At 42.5% G+C, this 12,826-nt stretch overlaps 1 protein-coding gene across 10 annotated transcripts in view; it reads left to right on the top strand.

Annotated features, from left to right (window-relative positions):
* Window positions 1-12,826, top strand: part of LOC146981446 (uncharacterized) — a 34,022-nt gene that overhangs the window by 10,406 nt on the left and 10,790 nt on the right. For 9 of the 10 annotated variants that reach the window (XM_085786651.1, XM_085786645.1, XM_085786649.1 and 6 more), the window contains exons 7-10: window positions 7,270-7,419; window positions 7,584-7,912; window positions 8,053-11,703; window positions 12,223-12,273. In XM_085786651.1, the coding sequence (XP_085642777.1) occupies window positions 7,270-7,419; window positions 7,584-7,912; window positions 8,053-11,703; window positions 12,223-12,273 (4,181 nt within the window). The remainder of the gene's footprint in view (window positions 1-7,269; window positions 7,420-7,583; window positions 7,913-8,052; window positions 11,704-12,222; window positions 12,274-12,826) is intronic. The other variant, XM_085786647.1, reaches the window with a different exon arrangement.

The raw sequence follows: 12,826 nt of genomic DNA on the forward strand, positions 1-12,826 counted from the left end.
AAAAAACCTTACATCGTGCAAACAGAACAATAGATGTACATGTTTCTCTTTTTAAAAGTTACTTTTGATGGCTTTTGAGTTTTGGATGCATCACACCTGTGCTATGCCAAGTGGGGGAGGTACAGGAGCCCCTCTGATGTTGTGCTGCTCTGCATTCGGATGAGATGTAGATGGAGGCCTGAGAGCCTCAAACACAACCAGGCATCACCTTCCTCCCTGCTGATATCCTAAAATCCGGTGCACACACACTGAAACGTACACAAAATGTTCATACACATTTGTGTTAACTTCTTGATCGTTCTATCACTGACGCTCTCTTGTTCTTCCTCTGTGCATTTGCAATCACACTCACACAAGCACACACACACACACACACACACAGAGGGTGCTTTAAGCCTTTAAGCCACCCCTTGCTTTTCTGCCTGCTGCAACTTCTAATGTGTTCACCCCCCCAAAAAAAATCATTCATTATTTCTTTTATATCTCCTTCTCACTTCCAAAGCCCATTTTTCTCAGCGGCTGCCTAGCGTGCAGTATTAGGCTATGTGTAAAATAAATGATGTCTGTAGCCGTAGGGGTATGGCTCTGCCTCCCCCAGAAAACTACCTAACGTCCAAGGAACATTAAACACCCAGATCCTCGTTTAGCGAATAAATAACCATTCATTTGAATGGCTTTGTCTGTGTGTGCGCACCGGACTTTCTGTGCATATTTTACCAGCGCTGTGCCTACATGCTGCGTGTCAGGAGCGAGAGAGAGAGAGAGAGAGGGGGCCCATTAGAGACTTAATATAGAATAAATGGCCAGAGGCCTGTGTGTCGCCAGCGGACCCTCCAACTCCACAGCGTCATGGTGGGTTACTAATGACCTGAGATCGGGCTCCAAAATGAACTCCTTATATGCATGTCATTTGCAGTGTGTATATATTTATATATTATTTTTTAATTGTGTTTGAAAAGAGAGTAAAACGGTATCAGAGTGTCATTTATTGAGGGGGCTTAGGGAAGTTCTTTCCAGAAAACTAAATAAATTAGATTCAATTAGTCTTTAATGGTTTATGTGTTATGTGTTTGTCAAAGTGTGTTTTGTGTGTGTGAGTGTGTGTGTGTGTTTGATAATGGTTAAGGAGGACAGAGTTAGATTTTGGTGCTAAAACAAATCTGGCTGTGACTGCCTAGTTAGCAGAAGAAAAAGCTTCAGTGTGCGCAGTGTAATGATATGGACACATTGTATAGACTGACTAATGTATTTGCGTGCTGTACAAACATACATTAGTCAGTCTCTGTGTTCCCCTATTACAAAAGAGAAAAGAGAAAATGAATGGAGTTGCATTCTTTCAAAATCACGGTGCCTGTCTGGGGGTTTTCTTTGTGTCATTTGTAGCTTCACAAACACGAGTGTCATGTTTGGCTTCTAAGGCACAAAACACTGTTGAAGAAAAATCATGAAAAGAGTTTACCATGATGTTGGGCATGAGCAGCAGTTATATGAAGTTGTCTGTGAGGCTATGGGAAACTTTTCAGAGAAGATAATAAGCGGTGTATTGAAGCTGTCACATCAAAAATAAAATAAATCAACTCTCTTAACTGTTGCGGTATTTCTGCTTTTTTGAAGCAGCATGTGTCCAACAAACACCATCTAACATAACAGAGTCTTAGTGAATGACATTAGCAGTCAAACAGTTTGGCTTGCTGTAAACAAGTGATACCAACAATATTTAAAAGTGAGACCGTATTGCGGTGGTCATACATAAACCTACAGGAATCCTTTTGGAAGAATACAGGTAAAAACATCTTCCTTTGAAATAGGTCCATATAGCTGTGAACAGTATGGTATAGTGAATGCATATTGTTTGTGTTTAGATGATGCTGAATGAAACGGTAAAAAGGAGTATGTAAATGTGTTCAGTTGTGCAAGGCCAATACGACATGTGGGCCCAGACGGTACAACAAGCTTGTCTTTTTGGAAGTGCAGAGGAAACCTATGGTAGGTGATGAGGGTATAGAATTACAAGAGTTATTAATGAGTGTACAAATGTCTAAATACTGTACAATCATTCGAAGCCACAAGCTACGGTTTCAGTTTCATCTCTTACGCAGCTACTCTGCCAGCCACAAAAATAGAAGCTCTCCAATGGCAATTTTGCACAAACTCTTTGAAAAGTCAACAAAACACGATCGCAGATAGTCTGTATTTCCGTTTTGTGATGTTGTACACATTTAATTGGATTTTGTGTCAACGGATTTCCAACAGTCTGCCTCTCGGTTGGAGCTGGCTCCCTGGGGCATGATATAGTATAGCGCCACAACTTATGCTCAAAAAGGTTTTTCCATCTCACCTTTAAGATTGGCATTTTCTTTACTATTTATAAGTTTGCACTTTCAAATTGAGACGGTTCGTGGAAATGCATCGACTGTTTTACATAAAGCTGATTGGTTTAAATTGCTGGTTTTTATTGGGTTTTTCTATTATCTATTTCTATGACGAAAAAAGGTACTCTGTAAATGTTTATATTAGAAATTATCAGTCATTTTTTTATCATTGCAAGTATGATGCATCGTTTTTGTCTAATTTTGTGTGTTGGTTTTATCGTGACAGAAACATCAATATGCATATAGTTCTCTGTGTATGTGCGTGCGTGTGTGTGTGTGTGTGTGTAGGGGTCAACTACATTGCTCAAGGGCTGACAGTCATTGTCACCTGTAGATCTGAATAAGACAGCTCAAAGGTTAGTTAGTGTAATGAAACAGAGAAGCTGGGATGCTTTTTGTGGTTTTGTGTAACATTATCATGAAGCCAAATACATCGACACAAACGCAATAACTTGTGTGTCTGTTTGTGTATCAGAGATTTTCATGGCTGAGTAATTAGTGCTGGCAGATGAAGCTTTGGTCGGATGAAGTGTTGTCATGCTGTGGAGTTGATGAACTGTGGGAAGGACCGGAGCCTGCAGCCACACACATTCAGCCATCAGTATGTGAATAATGCATTATACACATGTGTTAATATAGACATTATTACAGTGTGTTCTAGTGTTCTTTGTTTTCTGTCCTCTTCAGCCTATTTCCACTCTTGAGACGGTATACTGTCTCAGAGGAAGAGGTGGGAAAGTAATGAAAGTTACCATTCTGGTTTGTCGATGGATATTCTCATTCATCCAGGTCAAAAAACATTTTGGTTTGAAGTCTGATACGAACATTTATCCAGTGTTTCACAAGTTACTACTATTTTCATTGATAAAGTTTTGTGTTGCTGATTTAAGATTTGTTCATTTCTGTTTGTAGTTGTGTGTGTGAGTATGTGTCCGTTTCTGCACCCAAGGTTTGCTTTAGTTTTCATGTTGGAGACGTTGATTGTCTCTAATGTGTTGTTTGTTCACAGTCCTCCGGCCCTTCTGTTTGTTTATGCGGGGCCAGTTTTGCCCCTACGCCACTTGCACAAATAATTATGCTCACTAATGAAGGGGCCCGCAGCCACAGCACTCGCTAAATGCCTTTCTGATGAGAGGCACTAGGAGACAGCAGGTGCAGGGTGGGCCTCCCAGGGACTAAGATTGAAGACCAGGAAGCCAGGGTGCCCCGCCCCTCCATCCCTCTATCTCTCTGTTCATCTCTGACTTCCTGGGTCTGTCTTTCTTTCATGCACCACATTGATTTGCTGAGCGAAAGTATTCATCCTGCTGTAGCCACGAGAGGCCATTCAAATATATTCAATTCTAAATCTGTATGCACAAACACTTTATATCTACGGTATTTATTTTCTTGATATTGCTATCTATTTGCTGATGATATGTTACTTTCAGTATCGTTTCCTAGCAGGCTGGAGAGATGCATATTGCTATATGAAATATTTTGTTGTAAATTTGTTTTGCTGCAAGACACATTATGGAATTTGTCACATATACACAAACGTTGCTTTTAAATAAGTTTGGAAAACCACCGCACAGGAAAGTCATCATACTGTACTGTATTTCTAGTAACTTCTCATCATCTTCTGAAGCGCTCATTCTTTCTCTTCCCACATTTTAGTTCTCCCCCTGTGGCTTCCTCTGGCTATGAGGGCAAACAAATAAACAAAACAAAACATTTATACACTTAGTGCTTGCATCTTGGCCCCCAAATCCCCGCACTTAGAGCTGAGTGAATGAAGCATGCGGAGAAGGCCCATATGAGATAGACAGACAGAAAGACATTTGAAGCTTCTCTCCCTGCAAACTTTTACACCCCCCCCCTCCCCGTTTCCCCTCTGCCTCTCCAAAAAACTTCATAAGCACTATGCGTGTCGTGAACAAGGGAGTATAACTGCTGTTTTTTTTGTGAGCACATGCATGTGTGAGTGTGGCTGTGCATGTGTGTGTGGCGGAATGGTATACATATTGCACATGTGTGCGCGTGTGTGAACATTTGCATGTGTGTGTTTGAGCAGGGTGGTGTCAGCTCGTTCCTTGCCACCCCATTTGCTGTAGCTGTACCGCTGTGATCACAGACAGATGTATAAATCAAACCTCGCTTGATGGATTCATCAGGGTGGTGAAACGATCGCCTGAGAAGAACTCGCAACTCTCTTAGCGTTCTGTGTTCTGACGGAAAGGGTATGCAAAGAGGCTAAATGGATGAACGCTTGATTAATTCTTTGCCGGAGATGTTGGCGACAGCAGGAAATGTGTTTTTGCTTTGACTGTGTTTGCACGGGAATTTACGCACGCGGGGCATGAGTTATGAGGCCTGAGTTTTGTACCTAAGGCTATTGTACATAATGATGGCAGGTTGGGAGAACTGCAAGCAGCCGCTAAAGACTTGCTACCTGTGGAGCAAAGACAACCAAAGAGAGAGGGTGGGTGTGTGAGCGCGCACACTCACTCGCTCGTGCGTTTGTGTGTGTATGGATGTGGAGAACGAGGCCTAGTGTGGGAAAAAAAAAGATGAAGCTGCAAAGTGTGTGAATGCAGGAAGACGAGAGACGATGAACACAGGTACACAGGTGATGGAGAGGCAGCTAAAAAAGGCTGATGCAAAAGAAGAAAAAAAGAGAAACAAATTCATGCCATAACAAGGCCAGACCAACCCTGATACATTGCTTTAATGTATTTTAGAGATTCAAGTGTATTTTTTTTCCTTCTCTACAGTATGCACTATCTTTAACTATTATTACTATAATTGTGTTTTGATGCAGTTTTTCTTGGTTTCTTTGTTCCTCTTGCCAGAGAGTTTTACTTTACACTATTTTTTTAATGAAATGCAGTCAAGTACAGATGTAACAACCTTGTGCATTAGTGTCATCACATCACACAAATTACTTCACCCAAGTGCCTGCTCTTGACAACAACTTATTTTTCACACACTCATGATTTGTGTCAGCGATGCTCATTTATTCCGATTTTCAGATGTTGTTAGAATGCTTTTTTCTGATAAGGTTTCCAAACAGTAAAACATAATACTAGCAAAATATTTTTCCTATGCCTGTCTGCTCTTGAATAAAAATGATAATGTCAGTCAAAAAAGTAAAGTGAAGGAGACTCCTTGTTTGTGACATCTCAGTTTACTAAAAATGCAACAATTGAGATACAGGTTTCTGTGTCCAGATCTTAAGGTTCTTGGAAACAGTTAGCAAGTGGATTTTTATAGCTAACATGTTGGTAATTTATAAGAAAAGGCAATCTGTGTGTCTGGGGGTGGCAAAAAGAGGGAGAAAGAGGAGGGGCAGGCAATATGAGTAGTAATTTACTCAGTTAAGAGCCAAATGGCAGACAGACTGTCGCCCTGCGTGTTATCTCAGAGATTTGCACTCCGCTCGTTTTCTGACGATATTTCCTTGCCTGTGTGTGTGCGACTACGTGTGTGTCTGTGTGTGTGCATATGAACGCAGCTGGGTAGTAGCTTTGGAGTATCGGCATCATTTGAGCATTTCTGTTTATATTGTACTGTAAATCATGAAGACTTTATTGCCGTACCAGAACTCATATGTGTACATACTGGTACGTGTTTGTTCATACACTGAGATTACAGTAGACGACTGGTCGATTTATGTGTGTATCTTCATGTGTTATAGGGTTACATGTGCTTTCACTTGTGTGTTTGTACTTAAGTGAGTGAATATGTGTGTTTTAACGAATCTCGGGAGGCTTCATTGCACTCATCAGGATATCAGTGTTGAGAAATGGCAGTGTCAGTGTAGTGACAGTTGTGTGTGTGTGCGAGGATTGATGGGCCTGTGCATGACAGCAGCCATATTGTGGTGCAAGAGAGAAGGATGGAGGCGTGGAGGGAGGAACAGAGGGAGGAGTATTGTAGCCCCCTCATCCTCACAGGTTAATATTGACACAGCCTGGGCAGATACAGCGCCTGAAGCATTCATCAATCATTTTCAGTGGACCCATACAAATGCACTGGCACAGACGCAGGCTCAAGCAGAGAGAGGGACCACACACACACACACACACTGTAATACACAACTCAGAGAAAGAAAGTACACGTGGTCCAAGACAAGTAGATCATTGGATTTTCTGAAGTTTTCATGGATGGCAGGCACAAACATGCGCACGTCAAACTTTCTTTGCTCTTTTGTTTAAAAGTTTGTCTTAAATAAGCACAACTACAATTTTGAGAACTTCACAAAACAAACAGTTGTACAACAAATCTAGATTAATCAAGCAAATATGTTTTCAAAAGTATCACTTTACACACTTTATGCGTAACCCTGCATTGCAAATTATGGTTGCCATAACATTGTTGTTAATCATTTCAGCGAGAAAGAAAAAACAAGTTCCCTTGACAAACAGAACAATTAATTAATGCAACTTTCCATCCATCAATCATAGTGTGTGTCACTGAATTACCATAATCTGTGCATGGTGGCTGTTTTAAGAGCAAACAGTTAATTTCCAAACAATAAATCACAAAGTGACTCTCTACCCCTCTGTGCGCTTTGACAGCTCCGTCTCTCATTGCTACAGATGAAGGCTTACTTGAAACCACTTCTGTTTTACTAAGAAAAATGAAATCATATGCACAATAAAAGGCAGGGGTCTAACAAAGTTTCCTATACAGCTGTAACCAAAATGATCATTTTTATTTTATGATTATTATGATAAAATGTAATAATTGCTTCAAATGCTTTTTTCTTTTTCTTTTTTGCCTATTAATAATACAAGTTCAAAAAAGTAGGAAGTCTAGCAACTTGTAAACTCTAGCAGCTTGGCTTACACATGTCTGAATGTTGATGTCATCAGACTTTCTCTTGTCGTCCGTTTGTCTGTCTTTTCTCTCCTAGGACTGGCATGGTTACGTGGACGGGCTGAAGTCATTCACTCTCCGCCACGGGTTAGACGGTCTTGTGGTGCTCTTGTCCATCAATGATACAGTTCATCATCCTCGCCAGCAGGTGGCTGTCTACTCAAACAACACAGATATCCTCAACCAGGTAATCAGCTGTTAGACACTCATCTGTGCTGAGTGACGGGGGATGATGGTCAGAAACCAGCCAGCAGAAGTGTATTTATGTTTACACTTTAATTTAGTGTTTCTAAAAATGTCATTGTTAAAAGAAATATGTAGCATGTTAAGATAATGTGGCTGTCATTGCAGATCTGCTGTGAGTTGGAAGAGTCCTCCAGCTGGTCTCTCTCTGGTGAACTGGTAGCAAAGGAGAATTTTCAGGTCTACCACATCCCTATAAACACCCCTGCATCGTCTGGTACCCCATATCTGCTGGAGGAAGAAATACGGGGGCTTCTCAAGGACTTTGTGGACCGACGGAGCTCCGTCTTAGCCTGCCACCCCAGCAGTAGGACCTCTTCAACGGAGGGAGTAGCAGGCAGCGTGGAGTTCTCCCAGGGATCATCTGGTATCAATGACATGGATGGTTCAGACATCGATAGGACAGAAGGAGGCAATGATGTGGTGCCATTAGCAAGGTATTAATATGTTCTCGGTTTTATGTCATTTATTTTTTTATTAAGTCATTAAATCAAGATATTGGAGATTAAACATCATTTATTTACAATTTATCCACACAGTGATAATTCAATGAGTGTTGTCTCATCTCTGTAAACAGGGTGATGGCAGATGGTGAGGAGGACACAGGAGCTGTAGGAGTCAATCACGGTGGGGAGTTAGTGAGCCCCGACAGCGGTATGACCACCATTCGCAGCAGCCGCTCCTCGAAGGAGAGTTCAGTGTTCCTTAGCGATGACAGTCCAGTCGGTGAGGCCACAGCAGGAGGACCAGCAGCAGGGACAGGAGGACTCTTCTTGAGAAACCCCTCTCCCCTGGGGTTGTTATCTCTCTCCCCCCCTGTCCCACCTGAGAGGAGGAAGCAACGCTCAAGCAGAAATAGGAGTGACAATTTTGACCTGTTTAGTTTTGACCCACTACACAGCAGTGACCACTCTTTGCCAACAGCAAATTCTGAAGTAAGAGGAAACGAGGGAGAAAGAAGAGCGGGGAGCTCCGTCTTATCAGAACTTGAAGAACTGAGCTTGCTGGACTTCTCTGCTCCTAATTCACTGGATGGGCTTGGAAGCAGAGATTCCTCAATTGACCATCATGGGCAAATCCATGGGCATGAAATGATTGACACTGTGGTTCCTCCGACCCCGGTCAACAGTCTGGTGGGTAGCCGCCCACCAAGCAGTTGTGGGGTCAGGTTCTTCCCAGAAGATGTAGCTGAAAGGATCAATGGCTTACAGCACAAGGACAGTGTGTCATCGTCCTTGTCAGAGACCTGGGATGAACTTGGCTTTGACACCCAAGGACCATCGTCCTCAAGTGATAACAGCGCCTGGAATAGGACTAAGGAATCTGAGAGCCCACTGAATATTGTAGAGGAAGTTGGAGGCAAAGAGTCAACTGGTGACATGACAGAGGGAGAAAGCATGGAGGAGATCGCCAAGCCAGAGAGCGCCCACAGGAGGGGAAGGGGCCTTGAACCTCAGCTTAGCCTTGTTGCTGAGCAGGCTGAACCACATGGAAACTGGACCCCAGACTCTGTACTGAAGGACCAGTGGAACCCCGTTACCTTGGCCGATCTCCAGCTGACACCGCCTGAGGAGGAGGTAACTGGAAAATGCAAAGCAGGTGCCATAGAAGTGACAGAAAAAACAACCTGTTTGCTAAAAAAGAAAGGAGTCCTAAACACTTTAACACCAGACACATCTAAAGAAGAGGAAGAAGGCGTTCAAGGGAAAAAAGGACAAATGGAGCTATTAGACTTCTGGACATACTCAGCCCAAAAAGGTTTTCTGAAATCTGATAGTGGAACCACCACATCTTACCCTGAATCACTAGATATGTGGAATATGACAATTCGCGATGACAGTTTGTCTCCGCTCACAACCCCGGATAACTTGTCTGAAAACTCCGGTTCTTTCTGCGGCGTGAACCTCAACGTTGTGGGTGGCGCATCTGTGGAAAGTCCTCCAGGATTCTCTGACGGTGGGATGCAGATGTGGAACACCACCATACGGGAAGACAGCTCTTCTACTATAACAAGCCCCGAAGGACCTGATAATGGAAAGGACCTGAGTCACATGGGATCACCAGATGCCAGCGATTCTCCAGGGACATGTACCTCAAAACAGCCAGAAGAAGAAAATGCTTTAGAGGATGAGCAAGGTATGACTCACGTAATTAGTCAGACACCTGAAGAAGTGGGTTGGATAGGTTCTGACCATAATGTTAAGATAGTCATAGAGGCTGCAGAAGGTGAATCGCCAGCTGAAGTCGCAGGGGATGATGATGATATGCAGACTTCTCATCACCAACAGCCAACATCTGAACATACAGAGGATGAGACGTCCCAGTACCAAGGCACTAATGTGTGGGACTTGCCCATCCCCAGCATGGTCACCTCAACCTCAGAATATGACAATGTCGGAGCTGGTGTGTGGAGCCTGACATCCTCCCCTGATACTTATTCTAGCCCTGTGGTGGACATGATCCAGCTAGAGGGGCAGTCTAGTCCTTTTATAGCTGTGACCAAACCTACTCAGGTAGATGGGAGGCTCGATCAACACCAGAGAGTTCATTCTTTGGGAGATCCTGAGTACAGAGCAGAAATTTCAGATAATGAAAAGTCAGCCGACCAAGTGTTTGTGTTTGAAGGAACTACTGAGTTAGGTCATCTGATCAGGAGTGATGGTAGTTCAGCTGAGAGTAAGTACGACAACAAAAGTAGAGAAGGATCTGAAGAGGCTGATTATTCTCCATTTATAATGGTGGGAGGTTCCTCCGTCACTCAGCAAAGTCCAGCAACTTATCATCCAAGTCCTGGAGAAACTACTGACACTCAAACCCCCACTGACCGTTCACTATCCCTAAATCATGTGAATTTGGACGGATCAGAATCGGCTTCATTATCACAAAGTCTTCCATTCAAAATGGCCGATGATGAAGATGGGGCTGCCACTGAAAGCCAAGTGGAGGCTTATAAAGATAGCAATGGAGATGTGGAGAGAACAATAACAGAAACACTGTCTCCAAGCCCCAGCAATGGTGGGAAGAGAGACACACTGAAAAGTAGCCCTGACAGCCTTCAAGCACACAGTCGAGACGAACTCAGGTCAAATTCTGATGGAGAATCATCTTCAGGCCTGGAGATGGATTACATTGTTGTGTCTGGAATAGTAAAAGAAGCCGAGAGAGAGTGGCATGATAGGGCTAAACAGGATGACAGACCAAAATCAAAAGGAAGAAAATCAATGGAAACATTTAGCACGCTTTTCTATGCTGCCACAGTTCTGCAAACACAGGCCCAAGCTGAAAAGGGAGAGCACCGGGAGAGCACAGAACAAAGTAGACAAAGCCAAACGAGTGGGGCTACTGAGAGCACACTTAATGCAGATATAGAGCAAAATCGAGCAATCTCACCTGCTCAGTACAAAGCAAATGTGGATGAGGCCACAGAGTGTCACACAGTGCCAGAAATTATTAGTCCCAGCCAATCAAAACATGCCTTGGAAGTTTTACATCAGTCAGATTCAAGACCAACAGGTTGCAGCCAAACACAGATAGAGGAAGGAAACTATGATGATAAATCAAGCGTTGCTGTCAGAAGTGTGTCTCCAACATTACGATATCCATCAGATCACTTCCTGAAAACCAGACAGGAAGTTTATGTCCATTCACAGATCTCAATGGAAGACTCGGATGAAGGTGGTCAGTCTCCCTCTGCACCGCTACCATGCCCTCCTTCTTTGGTTGGCATCCAGGACTGGGGAGATCAGTTAGTGAGACAGGACACAACTCAAACCACATCAGAAACACAATCACCTGTGCTTACCAACAGTTCAGTCTCCCACGATAGCTCTTTGACTGGCACGCCTTTAAGTGAATCAGGTATTTCTGCAGACAGAGGGCTTGGTTTACCATTTTCTGGAGATTTAATGGAAGACGAGAATGATGAAGAAGACCAGGAGGAAGAAAGTGATATGGGGCACATTGTTCAGACAAAATGGACTTCAGAAGTTCAAAGTGAGAGAACCACATTTGGATCCTCTGATCTGCTAATTTTCACTGAGGAGCCGAGTGAATCAATTCAACAACCGGATTTACAAACAGTTGATCTACAGTCACAGAGGGCTTTACACAGTACAGTAGATTATTATGATGGACAACCTATGAGGACTGTGGACCATGCTCAGTGGTCCACTGACCAACAGACTGGAAGCCATGATGCTTCTGGAGATAGCTATTCACATGTTTTAAGGTAAGCAACACTACTCAAATCTAAGTTATGTCACATTTACTGTTACTCAAAAGTCAGTACAGTAAACACTAATAACATGTGAAGTAATTATCATAACATAAAAAGAGGCTCAAAAGGCTGAGGTACTGGAGATGCAAATATTTTCTCATGCACACCAAGTATGCACACGTGTCCATCTTGCACATACACTCAAAAACATGTGCCAGCCACCCCTCCCCTCATGCTCCCTTCGTACTCTTGCTGGGGGATTTGAATCTCTATAGCTTTTTAAATAAAGTCTGTATGCCAGTGGAATATTAGAGATGTTGAACAGACTGTCAATATCAAGCTAGTAGGCCCTCCCAAAGGTGTGTGTGTGCGCGCGTGCTCACATATGTTTGTTTGAATGAGTAAAAAAAACAAACTGTGCACATGGGTGTGTTTCATGTGTTCAGGTGCCAGCTTTCATCTGCAGCTCTGTGTGTGTGTTTATAAATCTGTTTACGCCTCATTGAATATGCATTACCTGCCTCATTACAGCTGGAGCCCCACCACAGCTAATGGAAACAGCTCCCCTAGCTCCCTTACAAGGTGCGGGTATGTGTATGCTTGCAAGACTGTGTTTGAGTGTGTGCATCGGTAATAACCAGTGCATCAGAGAATAAAAGTTTGTCCAGGTAGTTTCAACTTAACATTAGGAGAGAGTACATAATTTTTTTTTAAGTCTGTGTTATTTGCTTTGGTTTGAAGCGTTGTATGTATGGTTTAAAAAAAAAAAAAAAAGGTTTCTGTTTAGTTGTAAAGCAGAAGCTTATTTGATTTTTTCTCACTGGAATTGAGCATTATTTATAGTGGCCTGTGGAGTTTTCTTGTTTACACTCAGTGTTAATATTACAGTGCTAGGGTTTCTGTTGAATACATTTCCTCATATCACTTTGGACAGATTTTTTTAAATATAAAAAATATAATTTCATATATTAATTTATTTTTTAATATAAATGTACTGAGCATTTTACAGGGCCTGAATGTGTGTTTGATTTACTGATTTTAATTGGAATACAGTTATTTTGTGCATTTCATAAATACATAGCCCAGGTGCAGATGGATAAAGTTTACTTTACTCCTCCATTTGTATTCATAATTC

This window comes from Trachurus japonicus, chromosome 9 (genome assembly GCF_045865225.1).
Source record: "Trachurus japonicus isolate A0001 chromosome 9, Traja_1.0".
Classification (NCBI taxonomy): Eukaryota; Metazoa; Chordata; class Actinopteri; order Carangiformes; family Carangidae; genus Trachurus; species Trachurus japonicus.